The sequence below is a fragment of the Natrix helvetica genome (assembly GCF_964273705.1).
Source record: "Natrix helvetica genome assembly, chromosome: 1".
NCBI lineage: Eukaryota > Metazoa > Chordata > Lepidosauria > Squamata > Natricidae > Natrix > Natrix helvetica.
Window position 1 is genome coordinate 174626320 of NC_138548.1, and position 23257 is coordinate 174649576.

Genomic DNA, 23257 nt, shown 5'->3' on the forward strand with positions numbered 1-23257 from the left:
CCTAACTTTATACAGACTGCTGTTATTCTGTATCTGGACAAGAAACATAAAGTCATAATGGCATGTTTGTAAGCTACAGTCCACTTTACCATTTAGTAGACTTTTCTCTTATGCTTAAGTTTCTTAAATGATGCTAACTTTTATTTAATTCAATAACAATAGAGGAATTCAAACTACAAAGAACAATGTTTTGTCATTTTTATTCTGGATATTTTCATTGTCTATCCAGTATTCTGCAGTAGAGTCCTCAGAATCCCAGCTATTGTTTTGAGAGAATGTTTATTAATGGATAGTTCTAAATCTGTTAGTTTTTTTTACTATTGGCTCTTCCTTTTTGGATTGGAAATGAAATTTTAATGTATAAAAATCTCATGCATCTTCTATCACTCAGTGTCTTTGACAAAGTGCAACCGCCAGGTATTTTTCATCTGCGCCAGATAAGAACAAACAAAGTAATGAGCAACAATATGCGATGCCAGCTCTGTAGCAATCTATTTGGTCATCTTGAAGGTGCCCACGTTTTTTTTCCTAAAAAACCTTATACCATGTGCTACTACTGAAAAAGCTTAGCGCTCTCTTTGCTCCCAAAAGCTGTAAATTCACCAATAGTAGGTATTCTTTTACTGTTCTATGGTATCCATAGTGACAGTCTTTCCTTTCTACTCCCTTCTTCACCATGTAAGAGCTGAGGATGTGAGCTGGAGGCTCTCTAGTCTTGGGACAAAAGGCAAGTCATTTATTCATAGATTTACATGCGTAGATTTGTGTTTCAGTCACCTTGCTTATCTGGGATTGAATTTCCAGAGACCTATTAGAATTTTTCTCTTTTTCTGGTCTCTGTTAGTTTTATTCCCTGATTTGGCAGAGGTAACCTTTAAATGGTTAGGTGCCTTACTGCTTTTTCTGCCTTCTTTTTTCAGTCGAGATGCTTAAAGAACATGAAGAAAGTAGGTTTCTCTTTTCACTCTTGTCCCTTCCCTCAGGCTGAAGTAAAAATGTTACGTAAAAATGTTTGACGATTTCTAATCAGAAGGAATGGCTTGACTATGGTAGGAATACACATGACTCTAATCTACAGCATGTATATCACTACCCAATCCTCCTGGTTCATTTCCTGGCTGGATTCATACCTCAAGCCATCTGTTTTTTAAACTACAATTGACTATATCCATGCATTATGTTCAGTCAAAACCAAGCAGTCTACAGCTTGGTGCAATGTGTACACCCAGTGACATATTTCTGGAATACCTAAAGAGCTCGTATGAGGGCCAGTTTAATGATAAAAGTATTTTGAAGAGGTGCTGCTTGGTTTCCTGCATCTAAACTGCAGATGGCTCGAAAATCAGAATGCTTGCTATTTGCATTCAAACTTTTTATTCCATGTTTCGGAAGCCCGCTCAACTTTTTATCTCCCATACTTTTACTTTTTTTTTTGTCCAAGAATTTTTCTGACAATTTTTTTTTGCTCACTGATTTTTTTAAGTTCACACTGTTGCTCCTATAGCAGTGATGGCGAACCTATGGCACACGGAGCCATTTGTCAGGGCACGCAAGGCGCTGCCCTGTCAGCTGGCCAGCGCCCATGCGCCTGCTGGCCAGCTGAGTTCACCTTTTTAAAAGCTATTTTTCGCCTTCCCCAGGCTCCAGAGGCTTTATAGGAGCCTGCGGAGGGCGAAAAGAGCCTCCCCCGCCCTCTCCGGAGGCTTCAGGGACCGTCCGGAGGCTTCCCTGAAGCCTTCGGAACGCTTAAAACCACCCTCCGAGCAAACCGGAAGTGACTTCCGGGTTGCTCGGAGGGTCGTTTTAAGCGTTCCGAAGACTTCAGGGACCGTCCGTAGGCTTCCCTGACGCCTTCGGAGCACTTAAAACGACCCTCCGAGCAAACCGGAAGTCACTTCCGGTTTGCTCGGAGGATGGTTTTAAGCATTCCGAAGGCTTCAGGGAAGCCTCCGGACGGTCCCTGAAGCCTCTGGAGGGCCTCCGGGGGGGGCGGGGGAGGCTCTTTTCGCCCTCCCCAGGCTCCTATAAAGCCTCTGGAGCCTGGGGAGGGCGAAAAAAGCATGGGGGGTCACGCGTTGTGCGCACATGCGCACTGGGGGGGGTCGCATGTTGCATTATGGGTGCAGCACGCCCGCACACGACCCCCCTGCGCTCCCCCCACTTGTGGCACGCTAGCCAAAAAAGGTTCGCCATCGCTGTCCTATAGCATAGTTTAATAATTTGTCCTTGTGCGTTCATGCACAGATGTACAGACAATTTTTTTTTGCATAGTCCATATAACTGCTGGTCTGTGACTGAATAAAGATTGTTTGATAGTCAATCTATTTTCTTCAAAGAAAATGTATTTTATTTGTATCTTGCCTTTAGTATTTTTACAAATAAGATGGTGAACATACCAACCTTTCTCTTCCTGCTTTCCAGGGAACAACTCTGAGGTAACTTGGGCTGAGAGAGAAATAACTGGCTCAAAGTCACCTAGCTGTCTTTCATGACTAAAGTGGGACTTGAACTCACAGCATCCTGCTTTATAGTCTGGTACCTCAACCGCTACACCAAATTGTCTCTGTAGTCTTCTACTGTAAAACTCAGTGCTACTTCTTGTTTTTCTTATATAAGTGAAGAAGGCACTTATATAAGTGAACAGTCACACATCTTTTGACTAATAGCACTGCAAACTGTCTGCTTGGAAGTATCCCTGCTATTGTTAACTGTATTGCTTTCTGAAAAATTAAAAGGAAAAAAGAATTAGAAAGAAGTGAAATAAATTCTATAACACGACCTCCTGGCCTTAGGGAGATGAGGTAAAAAAACATCAACCATATCTTCCCCTCTTTTCTTTTTGGAAGATCAGCCAGTCTCATAAAAGATATTCAGATCTCTGGTCCTAACTTAAAAGGAGGTTCCATTAAAAAAAAATGCAAAGGAAAATAAAAAACTCAGGACAGATTATGATGATGCTAGTCTTCTAATGTAGAGTTTGTAATTTGCATAAAACAGTTAAGAACTGAGCTTGTATAATTACTAGGGATAACATAAACAGACTTTACCCTATAATTTCAAAAATAGTTCTTTTCCTTAAAAAAAAAGTCTATCTCCAGTCTTTCTGAACAGTTTTTCCATATCTCTGAGGATTCTAGTCACTTAATTCTGAAGATGTTAAAGAGATAGATCAGTGATGGCGAACCTTTTCAGCACCGAGTGTCAAAAAGGTAGCGCTCGCACGCTCATCAGGGCTGCAATCCAGAAGAGGAGCTGCCCAGGGGGCATGCGCGTGATGGAAAATAAACTTCTAGTCTTCCGATTACTGGCGCGCATGCACGCGCAAGGATCAGCTGGCGGTCGGAAAACAGGAGACCAGCTCTTCCAGTTTCTGGCGCTGCCGCGCACACGAAGGCCAGCTGATCATCATACACGCATGTGCGCTACATATTCGGAAGAGGATTAGGTGATACCTTGAGTGCCAGACGACAAGGTTCCGCATGCCATTTTGGGCATGCATGCTATAGTTCGCCATCACAGAGATAATGGTGCTCCGTTTCTTCTCTCAGACTGTTTCCAAGTTCTTTCTTGATTTAAAAGAACCCTTATAATTAGTTCTTGAGATGGGGGTAATCTCCAGACACAGTGCCCACAATAATACAACATTATTAGTAATAATCTAATGTATAGATGGCTCAGTGGTTAAAATGCTGAGCTTATTGATCAAACATTCGGTGGTTCAATTCCCTAGTGCTGCGTAACGGAGTGAGCTCCCTTTACTTGTCCCAGCTTCTGCCAACCTAGCAGTTTTTTACCTGAAGTAGAAAAATAGGGACCACCTTTGGTGGGAAGGTAACAGCGTTCCATGAGCCTTTGGCATTTAGTCATTCCAGCCACATGACCATGGAGATGTCTTCGGACAGCACTTGCTCTGGCTTTGAAACAGTGTGAGCACCACCCCCTAGAGTCCGGAACGACTAGCAAATATATGCGAGAGGAACCTTTACCTTCAATGTAAAGACATTGACATCGGCATTCACTGAAATAATACATAATTTAAATATATTTTATTGTGAGCAGTGAAGCAAGTGAACAATAGTTATAGGTGTGCAATGCACTGATGCAATCATTTAAATGTAAAAGTACCAAGTTAAAATTATTAAAGCATAATTATATTATTTAATAATCATTTAAAGTGGGACTTCCATACTTAATTTTAAGCAACCAGAGAATTATGACCTAACCCAGCCTTCTCCAATCTAAATATCTTGGACTACAATATCGATCTGTCCCAGACAGCATAAGAATTATAAAACAAAACATCTAGAGTCACCAAATTGTCAGGGACCTGAAATGTCTGTAAAGTACTATAGCTGTATATCATCACCATGGTGTAGGGTTTCACTGTGAGGTTTTCACCTCACTGCTTTCTTTTTTTATAAAATATATATTTTTATATAAGGTAGTCCTCGACTTAGGACCAGAATTGCGCCCAAAATTGCCATTACTAAGCAAGAGAGTTAAGTGAGTTTTGCCCCATTTTACAATCTTTTTGCCATTGTTGTTAAGCCAATAATTGCAATTGTTAAGTGAATCATGTAAAACAAATTTGGCTTCTCCCATTGACTTTGCTTGTTGGAAAAGGTTACAAATGGTGATCACAGGGCAGTGCAACTGTCATAAATATATGCCACTTGCCAAACCCCCGAATTCGATCACATGACCTTGGGGATGTTGCAATGGTTGTAAGTGTGAAAACAGGTCATAAATCACTGTTTTCACTGCCGTTGTAACTTCGAACAGTCACTGAACAAATGGTTGTAAGTCGAAGACTACCTGTACAACTCCCTCTCCACCGACAAGTCAAGCCACGAGAATATAAAATGTGAGCAAACCCCACTCCTTACTAGCACTGATGATGTTATCTAGTTTGGTAATGAAATGTCTGCAAGAAAACAACCAAATTCAGAGAGCACCAAGGACCCTTCATATATTTTCTTCCAGCAAATGTTATATTGCTTCATTTCAATTTTACTCCTCCCAAATAATTCACATTTAGAAACAGCAGAACAGAACATTTTGAAGAATGTTGAGACCAATTAAGAAGCAAGCCTTGAGAAATGAGCAAGCAGATGAGGCAACCTACTTAGCACACCTGGCAGCACAGAGAAATGCTAGTGCCTTCTTTGAGAAGTACGACCGAAGTGAGCTTCAGGAATTGCTGACCACTTCATTCTGCAGCTGGCTGGCATCCAAAGACGACATGCGTCACCCATTAGAACTTCCCAGTGGAATTCTGAGTCAGATGAAAAGCGTCAATACCCAAATAGCTATTGTACTTATGCCGGTGGAGCCAGGCTTAGATCTGGACTGTCGGGAAATTCATCAAATGATCAGAGAGTTGGCTGTGGGCATTTATTGCCTGAACCAAATCCCTTCTATCAGTCTAGATGCCAATTATGATCAGAGTACTTCTTGTTCACTTCCTCCAGCGTATTTTGATACAAGAATAGGACAAATATTAATTGCTGTTGACTATATGTTGAAAGCCCTCTGGCATGGGGTATACATGCCCAAGGAAAAAAGGGTAAGGTTCTCGGAACTTTGGCGCTCTACCATGGATATTGATCAAGACGGTGTTCCCCAAACATTAAAAACACCTGCGACAGAGTTCTGTCAAGCTGGTAAGTTTGGTCAACATGTTTTTGACCACTGCATAAAAACATGGTTCAATGTACATAGGAAGTAGTAATCGGGATGAAACTATATCACTTAAAATAACTTGTACATTTTCCGATACATGCATGTTATGAATACATATTATGAAGTTTCAGTCACTCATGGCTGCTTGCAAATGTACACCTAAAAAACACATATAGCACCTAGAGTAGTCATTGAAGAGATTGTTACCCAGGTTCTCCCACTCCAGAGTTTCCATCCAGAGTCACTCCTCATCTTTTCCCCAGATAGCAAGTTTAACCAAATCCCTGAGTGTCCAAAACCAACCAAATGGTTGAGTACCTAATCCCAGGCAATTGTTCAGCATCCTTTGTAGTCACCAAGGCCCTTCCACCAGGACTTGTGGTAGCAGTCAGACCAGACTTCCAATAACTACACTCATCCATTACTGGGTCCTCAGCTTAATAGCTAGGCTCTGCTTCTGTAAAAGTAGCACACTGTTAATGTGGCTCCAGTAGAGATACTTCCCCAAACTCTGCCCTCCCTTGTACCCCTTACTTATTAGTCCACTGTTTGTTCCCGTTGCCTCATCTGATGAGCACCATCTCCCAGACTCGGTAATGGAGGAGTCAGGAAAACATAAAGCAGAAAGAGTTCCCGTTAACCTCTTAGCTGTATTGAATACAGTTGCTGAAACACACATTCACACTTATTAAGCCTCACTATAATACAATGCAGGTAATGAAAGGAAGGTTGGAGAACACAAGATATTCGACAGAGGGTTGCACACACCAATGGCTGTCCTTGTAGAGCCCTTCATTTCATCTTGGGCCAACCTTGGCCACTGTTAAGCAGGGACGTGCGGTCAGGGGAGGCAGGGGAAGCAGACCCTCACCGCTCTCATCATTAAAAGAAAAAAAAGGGAAAAGGCACACGTGGTCCCATTCCCGGCCTTCCTGATGACGTCACCAGCCTCACCAGCCATAAACCTCACCGTATGTCACTGCTGTTAAGTATGCTAAAGTGCCTTGTGGTTGTTTTAGCTCCCTTATTTTGTTATTATTTATTTGATTTTTATATCATCTAGACATGATTGGTCTTAACTGGTTGTTCCTGTGCATGCATGCTACTCACTCTGGGTCCTTCCTTCAACATGGTGTTATTTTGGTTTTTCTGGTACTCTCAAATGTGAGGGAAATTTATACTACCTTCCAAAGAAAATAGTTAAGTATTGCTGGCAAGGCTTTCAATAGTTAGAGATCGATGGCCAAAATATTTTGCATGTAGCAATTGAACAGTTCTGTAAATTTAATTTTCTCATTATTATTTTTTTAAATCAAGCATTAAAATGCTTGGTGAAAAAGGATTATCTTTAACATGAAATATGGTCCCTTTGAGTTAAAAAAAATGCTCTTCGGTTTATAGTTTGGATTCAAGCAACATCATCCACAGAGAAGGCGTTCTGAAATCTTTGAGACTAGTGAGCTGTATCTAATACAACTGCCACTGATTTCAATAAATCTCATTTATGATTAAGGCTGGACATTCATGAATATAACTGACTTTATTTTTCCTTTAAAGAGGCCTAGGATATAACAGCACCATCATCACTTTAGCCACTCTCTATTCACTGCAGGGTGAAAGCCTCTTTCGCATGTTCGCAACCTATAGGACAGGGACAGGGTCTCCAATCTTGGCAACTTTAAGACTTAGGGACTTCAACTCCCAGAATTCCTCAGCCAGCTTTGCTCTGGGAGTTGAAGTCTTAAAGTTGCCAAGGTTGGAGACCCCTGCTATAGGATATATCTGTATTTTAATATGTTTATCTTTAATATAGTATTTATAGAACTTATGTGTGCATGTATATTGTATAGGTCTAATAGACATTACAAAAGAGCCTGAGTTTGAAGGAATCTATGATGAAAACATGAATGAAGATCCAACTTACAATCCTAATAGCACAGAAGAAAAAACTTTCTTTATGCAGTTTGCGGACCATATAATACTTAAGCTGACATTTGCCACTACAAAGATTCAACAGTATGAAGATGTCTTCCTATTCGATGCGGCATACAACCTCTCTAATGCAATTAGAATGACCGAGGATCATCTTGATGCTTTCTCATACAAGAGACTACAGCAGAGGCTCACCCTTCAGCTCAAACTTCTGAAAAAGCACCTAGAAAAAAAAGAAGACATTCAAAAGAACATAGCATACATGAAGCTGATAAGCTTTCTCATCCCGTTTATCATTAATTTAAAGAGAAAAAACAAAGTCCCAAACTTAAGCCGGCTTCTTCAGCCGTATTCAGGTAAAGAGTATGCCGTGTTTGTTGAAACAGGTTTCTTCGTCAGACAATAAAATGAAACATTTCTTAGTCAAAGTAAGCCATTGAAAATGGTATCACTGAGCTGGAAAAAAAACTGGGCAGTGTCATTACAATGTACCGTTGCATTAGATAACAGTCACTCAGTTGTTCATATCACTAACTACCCCATCAAAATGGGCTTGAGTAGACTAGAGTCTAGTCTATGGAGATGCTCAATCAAACAGATCATGGTTGTCCCAAAGGTATTTGGGTTTTTTTCCCCAAAAGGCAACTAGACTTTCTTGGTGGTTTTTTTTTTCTTTGAAAACATTTTGCTTCTCATTCCAAGAATCTTCTTCAGTTCTAATGGAAGCTTCTTGGATGGGAAGTGAAACATTTTCAAAGAAAAAAAAACCTAAGGAGATCCACCAGTTGCCTTTTGAAAAGAAACACCTTTGGGACTAGAGCAGGGGTATCCAAACTTGTGAACTTTAAGACTTGTGGACTTCAACTCCCAGAATTCTGGGAGTTGAAGTCCACAAGTCTTAAAGTTCACAAGTTTGGACACCCCTGGACTAGAGTCTAATCTATTCTCTGCCTAGTCAGATAAATTGCCATATGCTGTATCAGGGTTAGTTTAAAAAAAAAAAAGCTATTGAGAAGTCCTCAGAAACAATATGTAGCAATAAAGGGCAGAAATTGAGAAAGATATAACAAGTATAAAATTAGAATTTCCTTTCTCACTTGTAGTCTGGAGCATGATAATATTACTTTTTAAATAGGCCTTCGTCCAGTGGTGAAATTCAGCAGGTTCTGGAGAACCATTAGTGAAAATTTTGAGTAGTTCGGAGAACAGGCAAATACCACCTCTAGCTGGCCCCAGAGTGGGGTGGGAATGGAGATTTTACAATATCCTTCCCCCAGGAGTGGGGAGGGAATGGGGATTTTGCAGTATCCTTTCCCTGCCACGCCCACTAAGCCCCATCCACAGAACTTGTAGTAAAAAAAAATGACTTTCACCACTGCCTTCGTCAAACGTCTCAGAAACTGGTTAGATTCTTTACCTGCTCCAAGGCAAGAAATGAGGCAGTAGGGGGGGAAAATATCACTAGCCCTATCAGAATTCAGCATACAGTATAGTCATTGATCCTGTATCTATTGAATAGTGTTGCTATTGCAAGCAAGCCTCTGAAAAGTCATCTTGGTTCCTCCTTGATTTGGGGGGCTCTAAATTGTGAGCCGGAGGCCTTGCCTTATTTTTAATCATTGGTAGGCCGAACAAATAGTATATAAGAACTCCTGACTTTAATAAATTCTTATACCTCTTTTTACAGACTGAAAGGCTGGGTTGAGACATAATGGCTTATAGCAGTCCTGCAAATGTCACCATTTGTTGGCCTTTTGCTGGTCAAAAGTGATATGCTCTTTATTTGTTCTGGAAAGCCAAGAGCGTGATTTGAAGGGCATAAGTTTGCAGGATTGCTATAAGGCATCATCGTTGTTAGCTACTGTACATGCAAAGTCTCACGTCCCACTACGTTGCCTGCAAATTGGTACTATAATATTTGGTTAAAAATAGTTTTGAATATGAAGGAATTCTGTCAGTGAGCAGGGACCAATAAGCTCTTTTTTTTTTCATCTGCTTCAAATAAAAACTGCCAAGAGAGGAGAAAAGTGACATTTTGTGGTGAAAACCCATTTGGTCTCTCTTTCTGATAGCATGGGTGTAGAACAAAAATAGAGGCAATACTTAAAAGGATGCAGATTTGGCAGGTTTAAAAAAAAAAAACAACCCCAAAATATTAGGAACCTCCCAAAGCAACTCAAAGAGCACTGAGGAAGCTCATTAGCTACAAAAGCTGACCAGGGTGGAGGTGGCGGGAATTAAAAAAACTGAGTGATAAAAATGGAATGAAAACCTATATTGGAAGCTAACACACATTTTTACAATTTTGGAGAAATATTTTTTCATTGTCTATTCTTAATATTAATAGATTGCTTTATACTGATCAGTTGATTCTTCTTTACTGTTGCACCTTTTTCAGTTGTGTACTTGACTTACAAATTTTAGTGAATTACAAAAGAACTTTATATACTGCTAGTTCCTTTTAAATGCTTGCATTTACTGTCCCAAATATATATGTTCTCTATTATAAAATCAGTAATTCTCTGAGTAGTCATATAAAAGGCTTTTAAAAAAGTTTAATAAATAGGGATGCTGTGGCTCAGTGGCTAAGACGCTGAGCTTGTCGATCAGAAAGTCCAGCAGTTCGAATCCCTAGCACTGCGTAACGGAGTGAGCTCCCATTACTTGTCCCAGCTTCTACTAACCTAACAGTTTGAAAGCATGTAAAATGTAAGTAGAAAAAATAGGAACCACCTTTGGTGGGAAAATAACAGTGTTCTGTGCGCCTTTGGCATTGAGTCATGCTGGCCACATGACCACGGAGACATCTTTGGACAGCGCTGGTTCTTTGAAGATAAGCACTTCCCCCTAGAGTCAGGAATGACTAGCACATATGTGCAAGCGGGATTCTTTGCCTTTTACCTAACTTAATAAAATACACTTGGGATCATAACTGTGATTTTTATTCATTTTCTTTTTTTGAATGATTTTTTAAATATTTCGAATAAACACAACAAACACCTTAAAATCATCTTCCATTACAAATTGTAGAAAGTGTGTCAATTGGTTACAAAAAACTTTCGTGCATCCCTTCCACAGTCACCACCTATGATTCATATCAAGTTACATACATTTATATATATTGCTATCATCATACCACATCATTCATATGACTATAGTTGTTTTAACATCTCTTTATAACAAACATTCCAAAATTTAAAACAAAACAACATAGTGGCATTCCCTTATCTATTTTCAATATCATCCAACCACATTATACCTTTATAACACATTCAAAACAAAAATTATGTTTAATAACAAAAATTTTAGACCTCTTATCTTAATCATTGTTTACAATTTATATCCAATTTCCCTTTTATCCTGTCAATACAAATTATTACATTATTATCATTATCAGTCATTTATTTAACAATAGTTTGACTAAGTTTAACTTACTTTGCCCCCTTTTTTCACTATTTAAAAATTATACCAAATTTCCTCTTATCAAACCAATATATATGTATACATTGTTATCATTATCAATTATTTGCCTAACTTTATCATTATCATTACATTTTTAACATAATGCTCTAATTTTAACTAAATTTAACATGTTTTATCATTAATTTTCATATCTCAACCTGTGTCTTTCCAGTAATAGTGTAGTCCTATTTCTTTTGCTATTTGTGGAATTAATCTTCTGGTTATTTCCTTAATCAAATTTGTTTGGACTTCTCTTCGCAACTTGTTGCTTGTTACATATCTTGTAAAATCTCAAAACCCCTCCATCAGATTCTTTAATCAGCTTATCTTTGGTTATCAGTAGTGTTTTTGTCAAAGTTTCCCTCCTTAAGTCCATCCATTCTTCTCTTTCTTCTTCTTCTATACCTTGAAATCTGTAGTAAACCACCTTTCCATCTATCTTCCCTTTCCTTGTTCCACTCTTTCCATCTCCAACCACACTCAGTTCACTGTCAATATCCACAGTTACCTTGGGTTTTTAGGACTCTAGCCTCCAATTTTTCCATTTGCTGAATATCTTCCATTTTTCCATCAGGTTTTACCACATTAAAATTTATATTTTCAATATTTTCCCATCTCTTCTCAATTCTCTCTGTTGTTTCTAATAATTTTTGAATTCCAAACATAATCTGTTGTAATGTTATGGTTTCTTTTTTAATCATGCCATCCTTCCAGTTAGTAAACACTGACACTCTAGTTTAAAAACAAATCTTTGTTTTCACTTCTTTCTAACTACCAACAAGCATCCAGAGAGCACCTGCGTAAACAACCCATGCTCTTCTCTATAAACAAGTTGAAGCCTTTGAAGTGCAAGGTCAAAATGATCAAAGGGGGAAAAGAAAAAACAATGTTTCCAGGTCTCAACCTCAAACCTCCAAGTGGCAGTGTAACTTCTTTTCCCTCTAAGATTACTACCTTCTTTATATTCCTTTTAAATCTTCTTTATGTTTCAGGCTTAGTAGAAACAAGTTCTTAAATGAAACAAAAGAAAAAGAAAAAGTCCATCCCAACCAGTATTGTAGAAATAAAGGAAAAGATTTAATCCATAGGTAAAAAAAGAAATAGAAGAAGAAAATCTGATACTTTCACTTTAAAAAGTAAAAAATGTTCACAAAACTTCCATCGATAGAAAAAAATAAAAAAAATAAAGATAACACACTGTCCAATAATGCTTAGTTTCGCCACTTATTTCCTTTTCTTTACCAGTTTAATTTAACTTCAATCTTTTTGGGCAGTCTTTTATAAAAATAAGATTTCCTCACCAGATGGACACACTTTCTCTTTCCACTTTCCTCCCGTTGCGGAGCTGTCCCGATTTTAGCAGCTTGAGGCTGTGCTTTTTGTCGCCGGCAAGAAGAGGACTTCTGGATCAATCAGGGACTTTGCGATGTCCTTGAGATCAGCAAGCGTACTCTTCCCTGTCACCATCTTTTCAGGATGGTTTAGGTCCAGATGGACCGTCCAGCAGCAAAAGTGTCGACTGCGATCTCAGAACTCCGAGATAGCACGTCCATATCGTTGCGACGTCAGCTCCTGTCTCTATTTTTATTCATTTTCCAAGCAAATTGACTTTTTGAAGTAATGTTCCAGAACCCCTTTCACTTGAAAATCAAGTTATTGGATTTATTTGAATCCAATGTACTTTAAAAATGCAAGCACATATTTAGATATATTCAGTATCATTTTCTTTCTTTCTTGTTATAGCAATAACTAATTTGCCAAAGAAGCAGTTCTCTTCATTTGATGAAAATACTGAAAACTATAGTTTCTAGAAGTTACCTGAAAAGTGTAATTCCTTTTTTTTAAATCAGTAACACAGATTGATTAATAATGACAATCATCATTCTAAATCAAACTCTTGCTTTTCCTTTTTTTAATAGATGACAAAGTTAAAACTGAACGTGAATTACCCCCATTTTTACTTGGAACAGATTTCAAATGCCAACATTTTTTGTATGCCCAGAATCAGTATTTCCATCTCCATGGTGGCATTGAATTTGATGTTGGGACCCCTTCAATTGAAGAAGTTTCCAAAGAGGTTAAGGTACCAAGCTGTTTTTTTTAAACAACAAAAACTAGTGCTAGTTATTCTATCTCAAGGATGGATGGGTGGGTGGATGAGAAGAGGGAGAAGGCGAGGGAGAGGAGAGATAGGGAGGGAGGGGAGAAAGGGAGAAGGAGAGAGAATTTCTACCTCAATTTTGGACAGAGGCTAATTTGAGTTCAATTATAAGGTTAAGTAGTATTTAATCTGAAGGCTCTGCTTCATATATTGAGAGTTCTGGAAATCAGCTTCATTGGGTATTTATAAAAAATCAGCAGCACAGAATACTTTCTGATAATTGACACACTCAGATCCAGATTTCTGTAATGGCTTTCAGCTCTGTAATGAAAACTTAATCAACCAAAATTATCATACATACAATATTTTTTTTGTTAACTGTCTCCTGTTGTTCATTATAATTTCTCTATACATCAGCCTGCAAATTATAATACTATGTGGGATGTTCCTCTCTAGAACAGAGGAAAATATGGGAATGGGTTGCAAAAGAAATAGAGGTAAAATATTTACAATAACAGAAAATCTATGGTAAATCTGCAAATTTACGTTGTAAATCTGCAAATTTACATTGTAAATTTGTAAATGTTCACCAGATATATTTATCATGTTCTTGTTATAGGCTGCCTATGATGAAATGCACACATGTGCAATAAATCACCTTACTCAACTGCTGGACCCAGATGCACCCTACAGAGAACATTATCCTATCCCAGTAATGGAATTTGATGGCAAAAGGTAAAGACCATGCAGAAATATTTCCATTCATTTAGAAAATTCACTAGATTAAGTTCAAAGTAGCTGAAACATTTTGAGTCCTTTAGTAATAGCAATAGCACATAGACTTATATGCCGCTTCACAGCCCTCTCTAAGCAGTTTACAGAGTCAGCAGATTGCCCCCAACAATCTGGGTCCTGGTTTTGAAGTTCTAATGGCTGCCCTTCCCTTGGAGGTCACGTGATCACATTTTGGGAGCTCAGAGTCCACATTTACAGCTATTTGCAGCATTCTGCCATCATGAGACTACATTTTACAATGGATCTAGCAAAACCCACTTTACTTCTTGTTTTCAGTAAAAAAAAGCCCATAGCAAACCATTGGTTTGCTTAACTACGGCCGGGGTCATTTAATAACCATGGTGTTTGCTTAACAACCACCACAAACAAGGTTATAAAATCATGTCGGTCATGTGAGTGATTCAAGTTACAACTTATAACCATGATGGTCAGGCTCCATTATGGCTGTAATTTGAAGATACCTGCACATAAAAATGCAGAAATTTATTACAAATGCTGACAATCAATCAGAAATGTTAACTGGGAAATAGATTTTCCCTCTTCATTCATTCATTCATTCAAACATACACACACACCAACCCCCATAGAACAGAGTTCCCCAATCTTTCCGGCATTGCGGACCAGTGCAAGGGGGGGGAGGAGGAATGGTTTCATGCAAGTGGCGGGCAAACGTGTGACTGCGCAACTCCATTTTGCTCACCCGTTGTTCACACAAGGAGATGTGCTCCCATGTGCTCACCCAACACTTTGGGAGGCCTGGTTTTTAACAGCTCACAGCCTGGTAATGGCCTGTGGCCTGGGGGTTGGGGACCACTGCCATAGAATCTCTCTGCAAAGCCATCCTGGTATGGAGTTTGACTAGCTAGGAGGTCCAGGTTAAAATTTCTCACAAGCCATAAGATTTACTGATCGACTTTGAATTCTTCTCTCTGAAATTAGTAACAAGAATTATAATTTTTCAAGTTAAAATATATGGGAACCATATATTCTGTCAAGGAAGAGAAGGTGAGATAAATTAAAATATACCGTATTTCCCCCCCAAATAAGACAAGCTCTTATTTTCTTTTGACCCCTGAAATGGTCTTATTTTAAGGGAGATCTTATTATTTTTGAGGTGCAGGAGGCAGCGAGCATGGTCACCTCATGGCTGTGGCTGTGTTACAATATTTTCAGGGAGGGCTTATTTTCAGGGGAGGCCTTATTTTAGCACATGTGTTCAAAAGCCTGATTGGGATTATTATCCGGGGAGGTCTTATTTTCAAGGAAACTGGGTAATTGTATTCTAGTATATTCATGTCACCTCTCCCTCACTGGAGGTACTGTATATGAATCAGTTTTCCCTAATTAGCTGCTTTCCAAATAGCTTGGCTTAATTAAAACTCACATCTACAAAGTGAATACTACAAAGCTGTGGTCTAAGAAATCTGCAGGCCATTGGGTTTGGGCAGGTTGATTGGGTTGAATTAATTAAACTGCCATCCAAGTATTGGAGACTGTTAGATTGCCCCCCCCCCCCCCCGCCAATTTGCCTGTCAGAGATGAAGTAGAAATAGCTTTATTTAGGACTGGTGAATATAGATTATGCTTGATTGAAAGATCATTAGTCATGCATCCTTCCAGAAGCATTGTTAAATACATAGACACAATATGATGTGTTAAAAGATTTGCTTATTAAAGTAATGTGGCTTCTTTTTCAAAACAGATATTACGTAATTGGCATTGAGCTTGAAGCTTTTTATATGCTTTTTAAAAGTCAGTGGTGGGGAGCTATCAATGAAGTGATAAGCACCCTTAAGCCAAAAAGGCTTCCATTAAGTGATTCGCAAGCAATGGAACAATTCAAGAAAAGATTTGGCTATAGGAAAGCTATTAAATGTAAGGTATGTTTTAAGGGTTTGAATATCCTAGAGAACAAGTCTGTGAAAACTTCCATTTATATTCTTATTACTGTGACAATTACCTTAAAACAAATGTATTAATCACCAAAACAAACAAATCTTTATTACTGTTCTTCAAACCCAGTTTCTGTCCTCTTTCTGCAAATGTTTTTCCTTTCTGTTCCTTGACTTTGTATTTAACCCCCGTAATAGAACAGGGCTTCTACACTTCATCAGCTGTGTAATAGCAATAATAATAATCAAAGGGTTCATAATTTTGGTGCAAAATTACTAGATTTTCAAAAGCCCAGTGCAATTTTGTAAATGACCTTCTGATTGTTGGATTATTCGTGCTAATTCATTTATATGTTGCCATTTTCAAATGATGAGTGGGCATCCTGGTTTCTTATTGTTTCATTTTCCAGCAATGTATGCACTGGAGGGCCAAACTAAACAATATTAAAGTGGTCTTGGAAATTAAACTCCCATTTTTTTAAAAAAACAACCTAATTAGCTTCATTTGAGAATTGAGGCAGATAATTAATAGATGTGCACATATGCTAGAGAAGTATTCGAATCTGTCTTTCTGTGGTGTAATGGCATCTTCCAGTAAAGATAGTTGAAAAGAAAACTACCAGTGGCCAGTTTCATATTCAGAAAATATTTTTTCTTGACGACTGGAGGGAGCAGTGTGTGAGATCTATGGGAGAATTTCTTTCGACATTTATCACAATTCCCTTCCTTATCTCTCCCTCCAGCTGCCGTATCACTTTTAGAATGTAAATAATTTCATCAGTTGATAACACATTCCATGAATCCAATTTCAGATCTGTAAATTTGTTTCCAGCTAGCTATCCTGAACTTTTTTTTTCTTTTTGCTGAGGCCCTGGCTCAACTTTTTTTAAATAAAGGTCAAAATTCATATTTTTAATACATTTCAGCATCACAATTAGATCTTTTTACTTTATATTGCTTTTAAAAATAATAACAGAAAAGAAAAAGGGAAGAAGCAAAATACAGGCACGATTATACTACAAACACATTCTCAATAGTAACATATAAAATGCGCTTTAAAAGTGAAAAAACACAACAGAAAAAAAAAGAAACAAAGCATATTATTTTATAATGGTTGGTTCAACAGTCAGCCAGATGTTTAGACTGGGTGCATTTTTTAAAATCCATCTAGTTCTTCTTAAGGACCTGAAATAGGCAACTGGTGTTAAACTGGTATCATGGCAGGAGGTAAGCTGTTCCAAGTAAAACTGCCTTTTGCAATTGACAGATGGTGATTTTATCCATTCCAGTACTGTTCAAGTGGTGTTCCAGTTGTTTTAGGATTGCATCCAAGGCACCTATTAATGTTGATGCTACCTTTATTTCCTTTTGCCACAGTCATTCGACTTCTATTTGCAGATCTTTGTATTTTGTTATTTTCTCCAGTTTTTTCCTCTTCTGCTGTGTTAACATAGTTACCACAATTATCTTAAAATTACTATACCCCTCCCCCGCCCAAGGCTATAGCATCATATGCAACTACTTGAAACCAAGAAGGAATCATAACTGGAAAGGTAATAATATGAGTGACCTTCACTGTTTTCCTTTCTGTGTTTTTAGAGCCTGTCTTTTGGCATGAAATCTGCTGCTGATAGAGGACTGGCTGCCATCTTCCTTACCTTCTGCCGTAGGACCTCCATCAACAGTCTTGCTATTACAGATGATTATGGTTATGCATACATCCATCATGCCGCTATTTACAACCGTGTGGCAATTATAGCTCAGGTGGTTAAATTACACCTAACTATTAATCAAAGGCGTTCTATTCCAGTGAGCCAAGGTAAGAAAGATAAGATAGTGCCAACAAGTTGTGAGTACCAGATTCCTACTCCTTCCCATTTATATGAAACACTAAAAGTCTGAATTTTGAAACCATATAAAACAAACTAGAAATGAATAGAATAGAAATGAATAGAAATGAATAGAAATGAATAGAAATGAATAGAAATGAATAGAATAGAATAGAATAGAATAGAATAGAATAGAATAGAATAGAATAGAATAGAATAGAATAGAATAGTTGGAAGGGACCTTGGAGGCCTTCTAGTGGAATCTCCTGCTCAGGAAGGAATCCCTATACCATTTCAGACAAATCATTGTCCAGTCTCTTCTTAAAAACTTCCAGTGTTGGAGCATTTACAACTTCTGAAGGCAAGTTGTTCCACTGATTAATTGTTCTAGCTGTCAGGAAACTTCTTCTTAGTTCTAGGTTGCTTTTCTCCTTTATTAATTTCCATTCTGCAAAGTATTCATTCTTTAGGATGTCATTCGTTTTATTTTCCAAATTGTATGAGATCCTGTTTTGCTCCTTCCATAGATTTCATAACATCAATGTGGGATTCAAGCTCAATATCTGTTCTCAACATTCTGTCATCTAATTTTTATCCTAATTAAGCACCCCAAGGTTTAAATGTTTGCTTCAAGGTTTGGGTTCACACAAAACCATCCTTTGTCAGGATTTGATGACCATAGTTTGTTGAGTAAACTCATTAAAGGCTAAGCTTCAAGTTAAGGGCTAAACCAAAGTCAAAGCACATTATGGCCTAGCTGAATATATGAACTGTGCCTTTGTAAACGTTTCTTTAAAAAAAACAAATTAAATTAAAACTTCAAGGCATACACAATAGTCATTTAATCCTCACCTATTAAATCACCCTAAGATTGTCACTCCACAATCTTTACCTAGTAATGAGTAGGTAATGTTTAGAGTCTATCTTTGTATCTGTGCCAAATCTGTTATTAATTCATTATTTATTAATTGTCATATTATAAGAGCTTTAACACAAATGATCATATAAAATGCAGTAGCAATAAGCATATCAACATAATTTGGATTGGTTTTTTTTCCCCCCAGGAAAACGTTTTCAAAAACCAGAAACAAAAAGTGGTATGTTATAAATCTATTATCCTCTTTTTATATAAAATAAAGCTTTAACAGCTATCATATTCTATAATCAATACTATTTAGCAGTAGTCAGACAAAGATCTTCCAATAAGTGGAAGCGTTGTGGGAGAGCATTCATAAATGCAGATTTGATGTTATGCGAAAAATCATTTCAAAAAATCAATTTTGCTCAATAACCAGCTGGAGGGGCAAACTAATTTAAAGTGAAACTTACAGCATTTTGTGAAAGCTCTGAAAACTCTGAATAATTGAGATTATTTTCTTTGTATGTAATATTAAGTCAAAATGACATTGTAGCTAAGTGTGATAATGTCAATGTAGCTTTTATCATATTATAGCTACAGTAGTGGATAGATAGCTAGATAGCTAGACAGACAGACAGACCTTGACTTATGACCGCAGTTGAGCCCCAAATGTCTGTTGCTAAGCAAGACAGTTGCTAAATTGCTCCATTTTACGACCTTGTCACAGTTGTTAAGTGAATCACTGCTGTTGTTAAGTTAGTAACATGGTTGTTGAATGAATCAGGCTTACACGCTGACTTTGCTTGTCAGAAGGTCGCAAAAGGTGATCACACAACTCTGCGACACTGCAGCTGTCTTATGAGCCAGCTACCAAGCACCTGAATTTTGATTACATGAACATGGGGATGGTGCAATATATGAAAATTGGTCATGTCACTTTGTTCACTGCCGTTATAAATTTGAATGGTCACTAAAAGAACGATTGTAAGTCAAGGACTACCTGTACAAATTATAACAGTGACCTGAAAATGAATCTTTTATTTTCAGGACCACCTGCCTTCATAGAAAAGGATATCATGATTGGAGAAAGAAGTTGTGAGTTGTAAATAAATGCAAGATTAACATTGTACCTATTAAGAATATTTGCAGACACATTTTTCTTTCAATTTCCTTATTCAAACACTGACTTTTTTTTACAGAAGATACTGGTAATCATTTCCCATTTGCAATTTTCCTTTGTACTCTTGCAGTTTCTTCCATTGTGTGGAACTCTATGTTAAGAGGAGAATTGTGGAATAGCAGGATAATGCTTTTTCTTAAATAGCAGTACAGAATGTACCATTGGATATGACATATTGGTAATGATTCCCACACTTCTGTCCTGTATACACACTGCAGTGTTGTCTTCTCCAGGTCCATAACCTCCTTTTTTGAGATCCAACATAAAAATGAGATATGACTTCTAAGTTTAAAAAAAACAATCATACAATTAGAATATGATAATGAAGTGATTTAAGGTTTTTTAAATTGCATTAAAAATTATCTTAACTGGCACCCTGTGAAATCTAAGTTAGTTGCACTACATCTGGCTTGGTATCAAATGCAAACAAGCTATTTCTCTTGCTTTCACATTTGACTGCCCTTTTTATTCTATTTCAAGAAATCCTGAGTACAATCCATTCAAATGAAGCATGTTGATCCTAATCCATTTATTTCAAAGAAAAGAATTTAATAACATTATGTATTCTCAGCTGTCCCTTTGAAATTATGTATAATTAAACATCCTTGACACTGATATTTTGCTTGTGCATATTAAGGTGCTAATCATCCATGCATTTTAACTACAAGATATCAAGCCCTGAGATACATATGTTGTATGTAAGAATAAGATAAAATGGAAAAGGGAAGCCGTAGTACCAGAGCTGCAACAGCTTCTAGTGTCGCTTGAGATCTTCTGTTTATACAATACCCAAATGAAAATCATTAAATATGTTTCATGAATTCAAATTCACTCTTTTTAATTAAAATAGCCAGATGGAGGGACCTGAAAGGAGTCAACATGGAATGGGGAAAGGTTGAAAACAAATAAATACCACAGGTCTTCTCACTCTGAAATCAAAATTTGTTTTCAACCTCCAGAGGTGGTATTCCCTACCAGTTTGCAAATGTGGGGCAAGCGCACGCTAGCTCTCTCGCTTCACTTGCATGTGCCACGTCAGCACATGAGCTCCGCCTTCCTCACATGCGCTTTGCCTAAGAAAATGTCCTAAACGGGATGCCATAGAGCTGGGGTGATTTCCGCTACCAGTTCGGGCGAACCGGTCAGAACCGGCAGAATACCACCTTTGCCTGTCTCCATACCAAGTTGACTCCATTTTGTTCTGGTCCCACCATCTGCCTATTTTTTGGTGTGTCATCCCTAATTTGCCAGTGGAACCCTCAGCTAGAAAAGTCTGCCATAAAGTATTCTTACACTTTTAATCAGACTGTAAGAACACATCCGTTCCAGATTTTCAAATATATATCATGTATATTTGGCCCGCCATTTGCAGAAAGTATATTTTGGGTTCTGTTTTGAGTGATTAAATGCTGGAATGCAGTTCGTTTTAGGCTTATCTGTCTATGTTGCTTTTCTGACATCCAGAGCTGCAGCAATGAACAGCGCATAGATACATAGCTAGTATGTAACCATTCTACTCTATAGAGCTTTTGCTTTCCTTCCTCAAGGCCAATGGTCACTCTTGCCTCTTGTTGTCTATCAGCTTGGGGACCCACAGCTTTACATCTAGCAGCCCAGTGCGGTTCCCTTGAAGCGCTTCATTTCCTTCTGGCTTTAAGAGCAGATTACCAAATACCCGATGACCGAGGATGGTTGCCAATCCATTTTGCTGCCTATTATGACAACGTGTCCTGTATCACAGTCCTCTACCGAAAAGACGCAGCCCTGATAGAGGCGGAAACTCAATCTCTGTGAGTAAGCAGAGGGGGGGGGTCCAGGAAGGAAGTGTGGGGTCTAGACCAGAGACAGGTTGCTTGGTGGGTTTAGGAAGCTGGTAGAGTTGAGAATGAGGAAGGTGGTTAGAATGATTGGGTTGGTTTTGGAATGCTGTGAAGCCAGAAGGGAGGCCAGAGTGAGAAGAACTGGGGTATTTACTTATTTGGTTGGTTGTTTGTTTATTCAATTTCTATAGATATCCAACTCAATGAAGTGACTTTGGGCAGCTATATACAGTAATTGGATGTGGTTGTCAGCTGTTAGCTGCTTTCAGGGGTGGGTTCCGGCTTCTGCTACTGCCGGTTTGCTCAGGGACGCACTTCGGGCATGCACAGGAGTTTTAAAAAATGCTTCTGCGCATGCTCAGAAGCAAAAAACAAGATGGCGGCGCCTATGGAGCTGCCAGTAGAACCAGTTTGGGGGTGTGGCAGGCTGAGTTACTGAGTGCCTCCTTGGCCAAACCAATCCGAACCAGTAGGAACCCACCTCTGGCTGCATTGCATTGGCTCTGGGGTAGAGCTTCAGTGGAAAGGCAGCCTGAACAGAGGCTTGGGGAGAGGGTGGAAGCAAGAATTTTGGCAACTGGTCCTCAAACATGGAACAACAATTGAAGTCATGATACTAAGGAATCTGGGCAGGTAGTGTGAGGCCACTCAATGAATACATATGCTTATACAAGTAGTGCTTAATTTACAGTAGTTTATTTAGTGGTCATTCGAAGTTACAAAGGCACTGACTTATGTCCGTTTTCACACTTATGACAGTTACAGCATCCCCATGGCCACATGATCAAAATTCAGGTGCTGGGCAACTGGTGTCCCACTGAATGTGATCACCTTTTGTGACCTTCTGACAAACAAAGTCAATGGGGAAGCAAAATTCACTTAACAACTGTGTTACTAACTTAACAATTGCAGTGATCACTTAATAACAGTGGCAAGAAAGGTTGTAAAGTGAGGCAAAATCCACTTAACTACTGTCTCACTTAACAACAGAAAGTTTGGGCTCAATTGCGGTCATAAATCAGGGATTATCTGTATATGCACAGATCTTCAAATAAGTCAAATAAGGTCGCTCCTGAGTCAAAATTCCCATGCCTTATTATGTGCAAACTTTATCTAGCTCGACACCTTGCTTTAATAATAAATTGTAGGAAGATCAGCTGAGGGGAATGTAATATTATTAGAACAGAAATAGTTTAGTTTGAGTTTGAGTTTTATTTGATTTATAGACTGCCCCCTCTCCCCGAAGGGAAAGAAATAGAACTTTTTTTTAAAAAAGGACATGAAATTCTGCTAGCCTCCTTACAGAAATTTTTCTAAGGAGGGTAAAAACCGTAACACTTGACAAGGATCAGGGGTGTCAAACTCAATTTCATTGAGGGCCACATCAGGGTTGTGTTTGACCATAGGAGGGCTGGGCTAGGTGTGTCCAGGGGGAACGTGGCCAGCTTGACATCACTCAGGTTGGGGAACCTGTGGTGGCCCAAGCGCTCTGCTGCGATGGCCTCCTGCAATTCTCTGCCAGCAAAACAGAGCTCGGGAGCTCCTTTTCTGCTGGTAGAAGCACCGCGGGCTGGTCCTTTGCTTCTTCCTGGGTGGACTGGCGGGCCAGTTCTAACTACTCCACTGGCCAGATCCAGCCAGTGGGCCTTGAGTTTGACACCTCTGACTTAGATGATACTTGCCTTTGAGTCTTGGTATGGTTCAA

At 38.6% G+C, this 23257-nt stretch overlaps 1 protein-coding gene across 1 annotated transcript in view; it reads left to right on the forward strand.

The window, feature by feature from the left end:
- The first annotated feature begins 4830 nt into the window (after window positions 1-4830).
- ANKAR (ankyrin and armadillo repeat containing) overlaps window positions 4831-23257 on the forward strand; it is a 42033-nt gene continuing 23606 nt past the window's right edge. The window contains exons 1-9 of the mRNA XM_081939319.1: window positions 4831-5663; window positions 7533-7970; window positions 12996-13159; window positions 13797-13912; window positions 15675-15852; window positions 17464-17683; window positions 18758-18790; window positions 19600-19647; window positions 21315-21522. Coding sequence (XP_081795445.1) covers window positions 5066-5663; window positions 7533-7970; window positions 12996-13159; window positions 13797-13912; window positions 15675-15852; window positions 17464-17683; window positions 18758-18790; window positions 19600-19647; window positions 21315-21522 — 2003 coding nt within the window. The 5' untranslated portion in view covers window positions 4831-5065. The remainder of the gene's footprint in view (window positions 5664-7532; window positions 7971-12995; window positions 13160-13796; window positions 13913-15674; window positions 15853-17463; window positions 17684-18757; window positions 18791-19599; window positions 19648-21314; window positions 21523-23257) is intronic.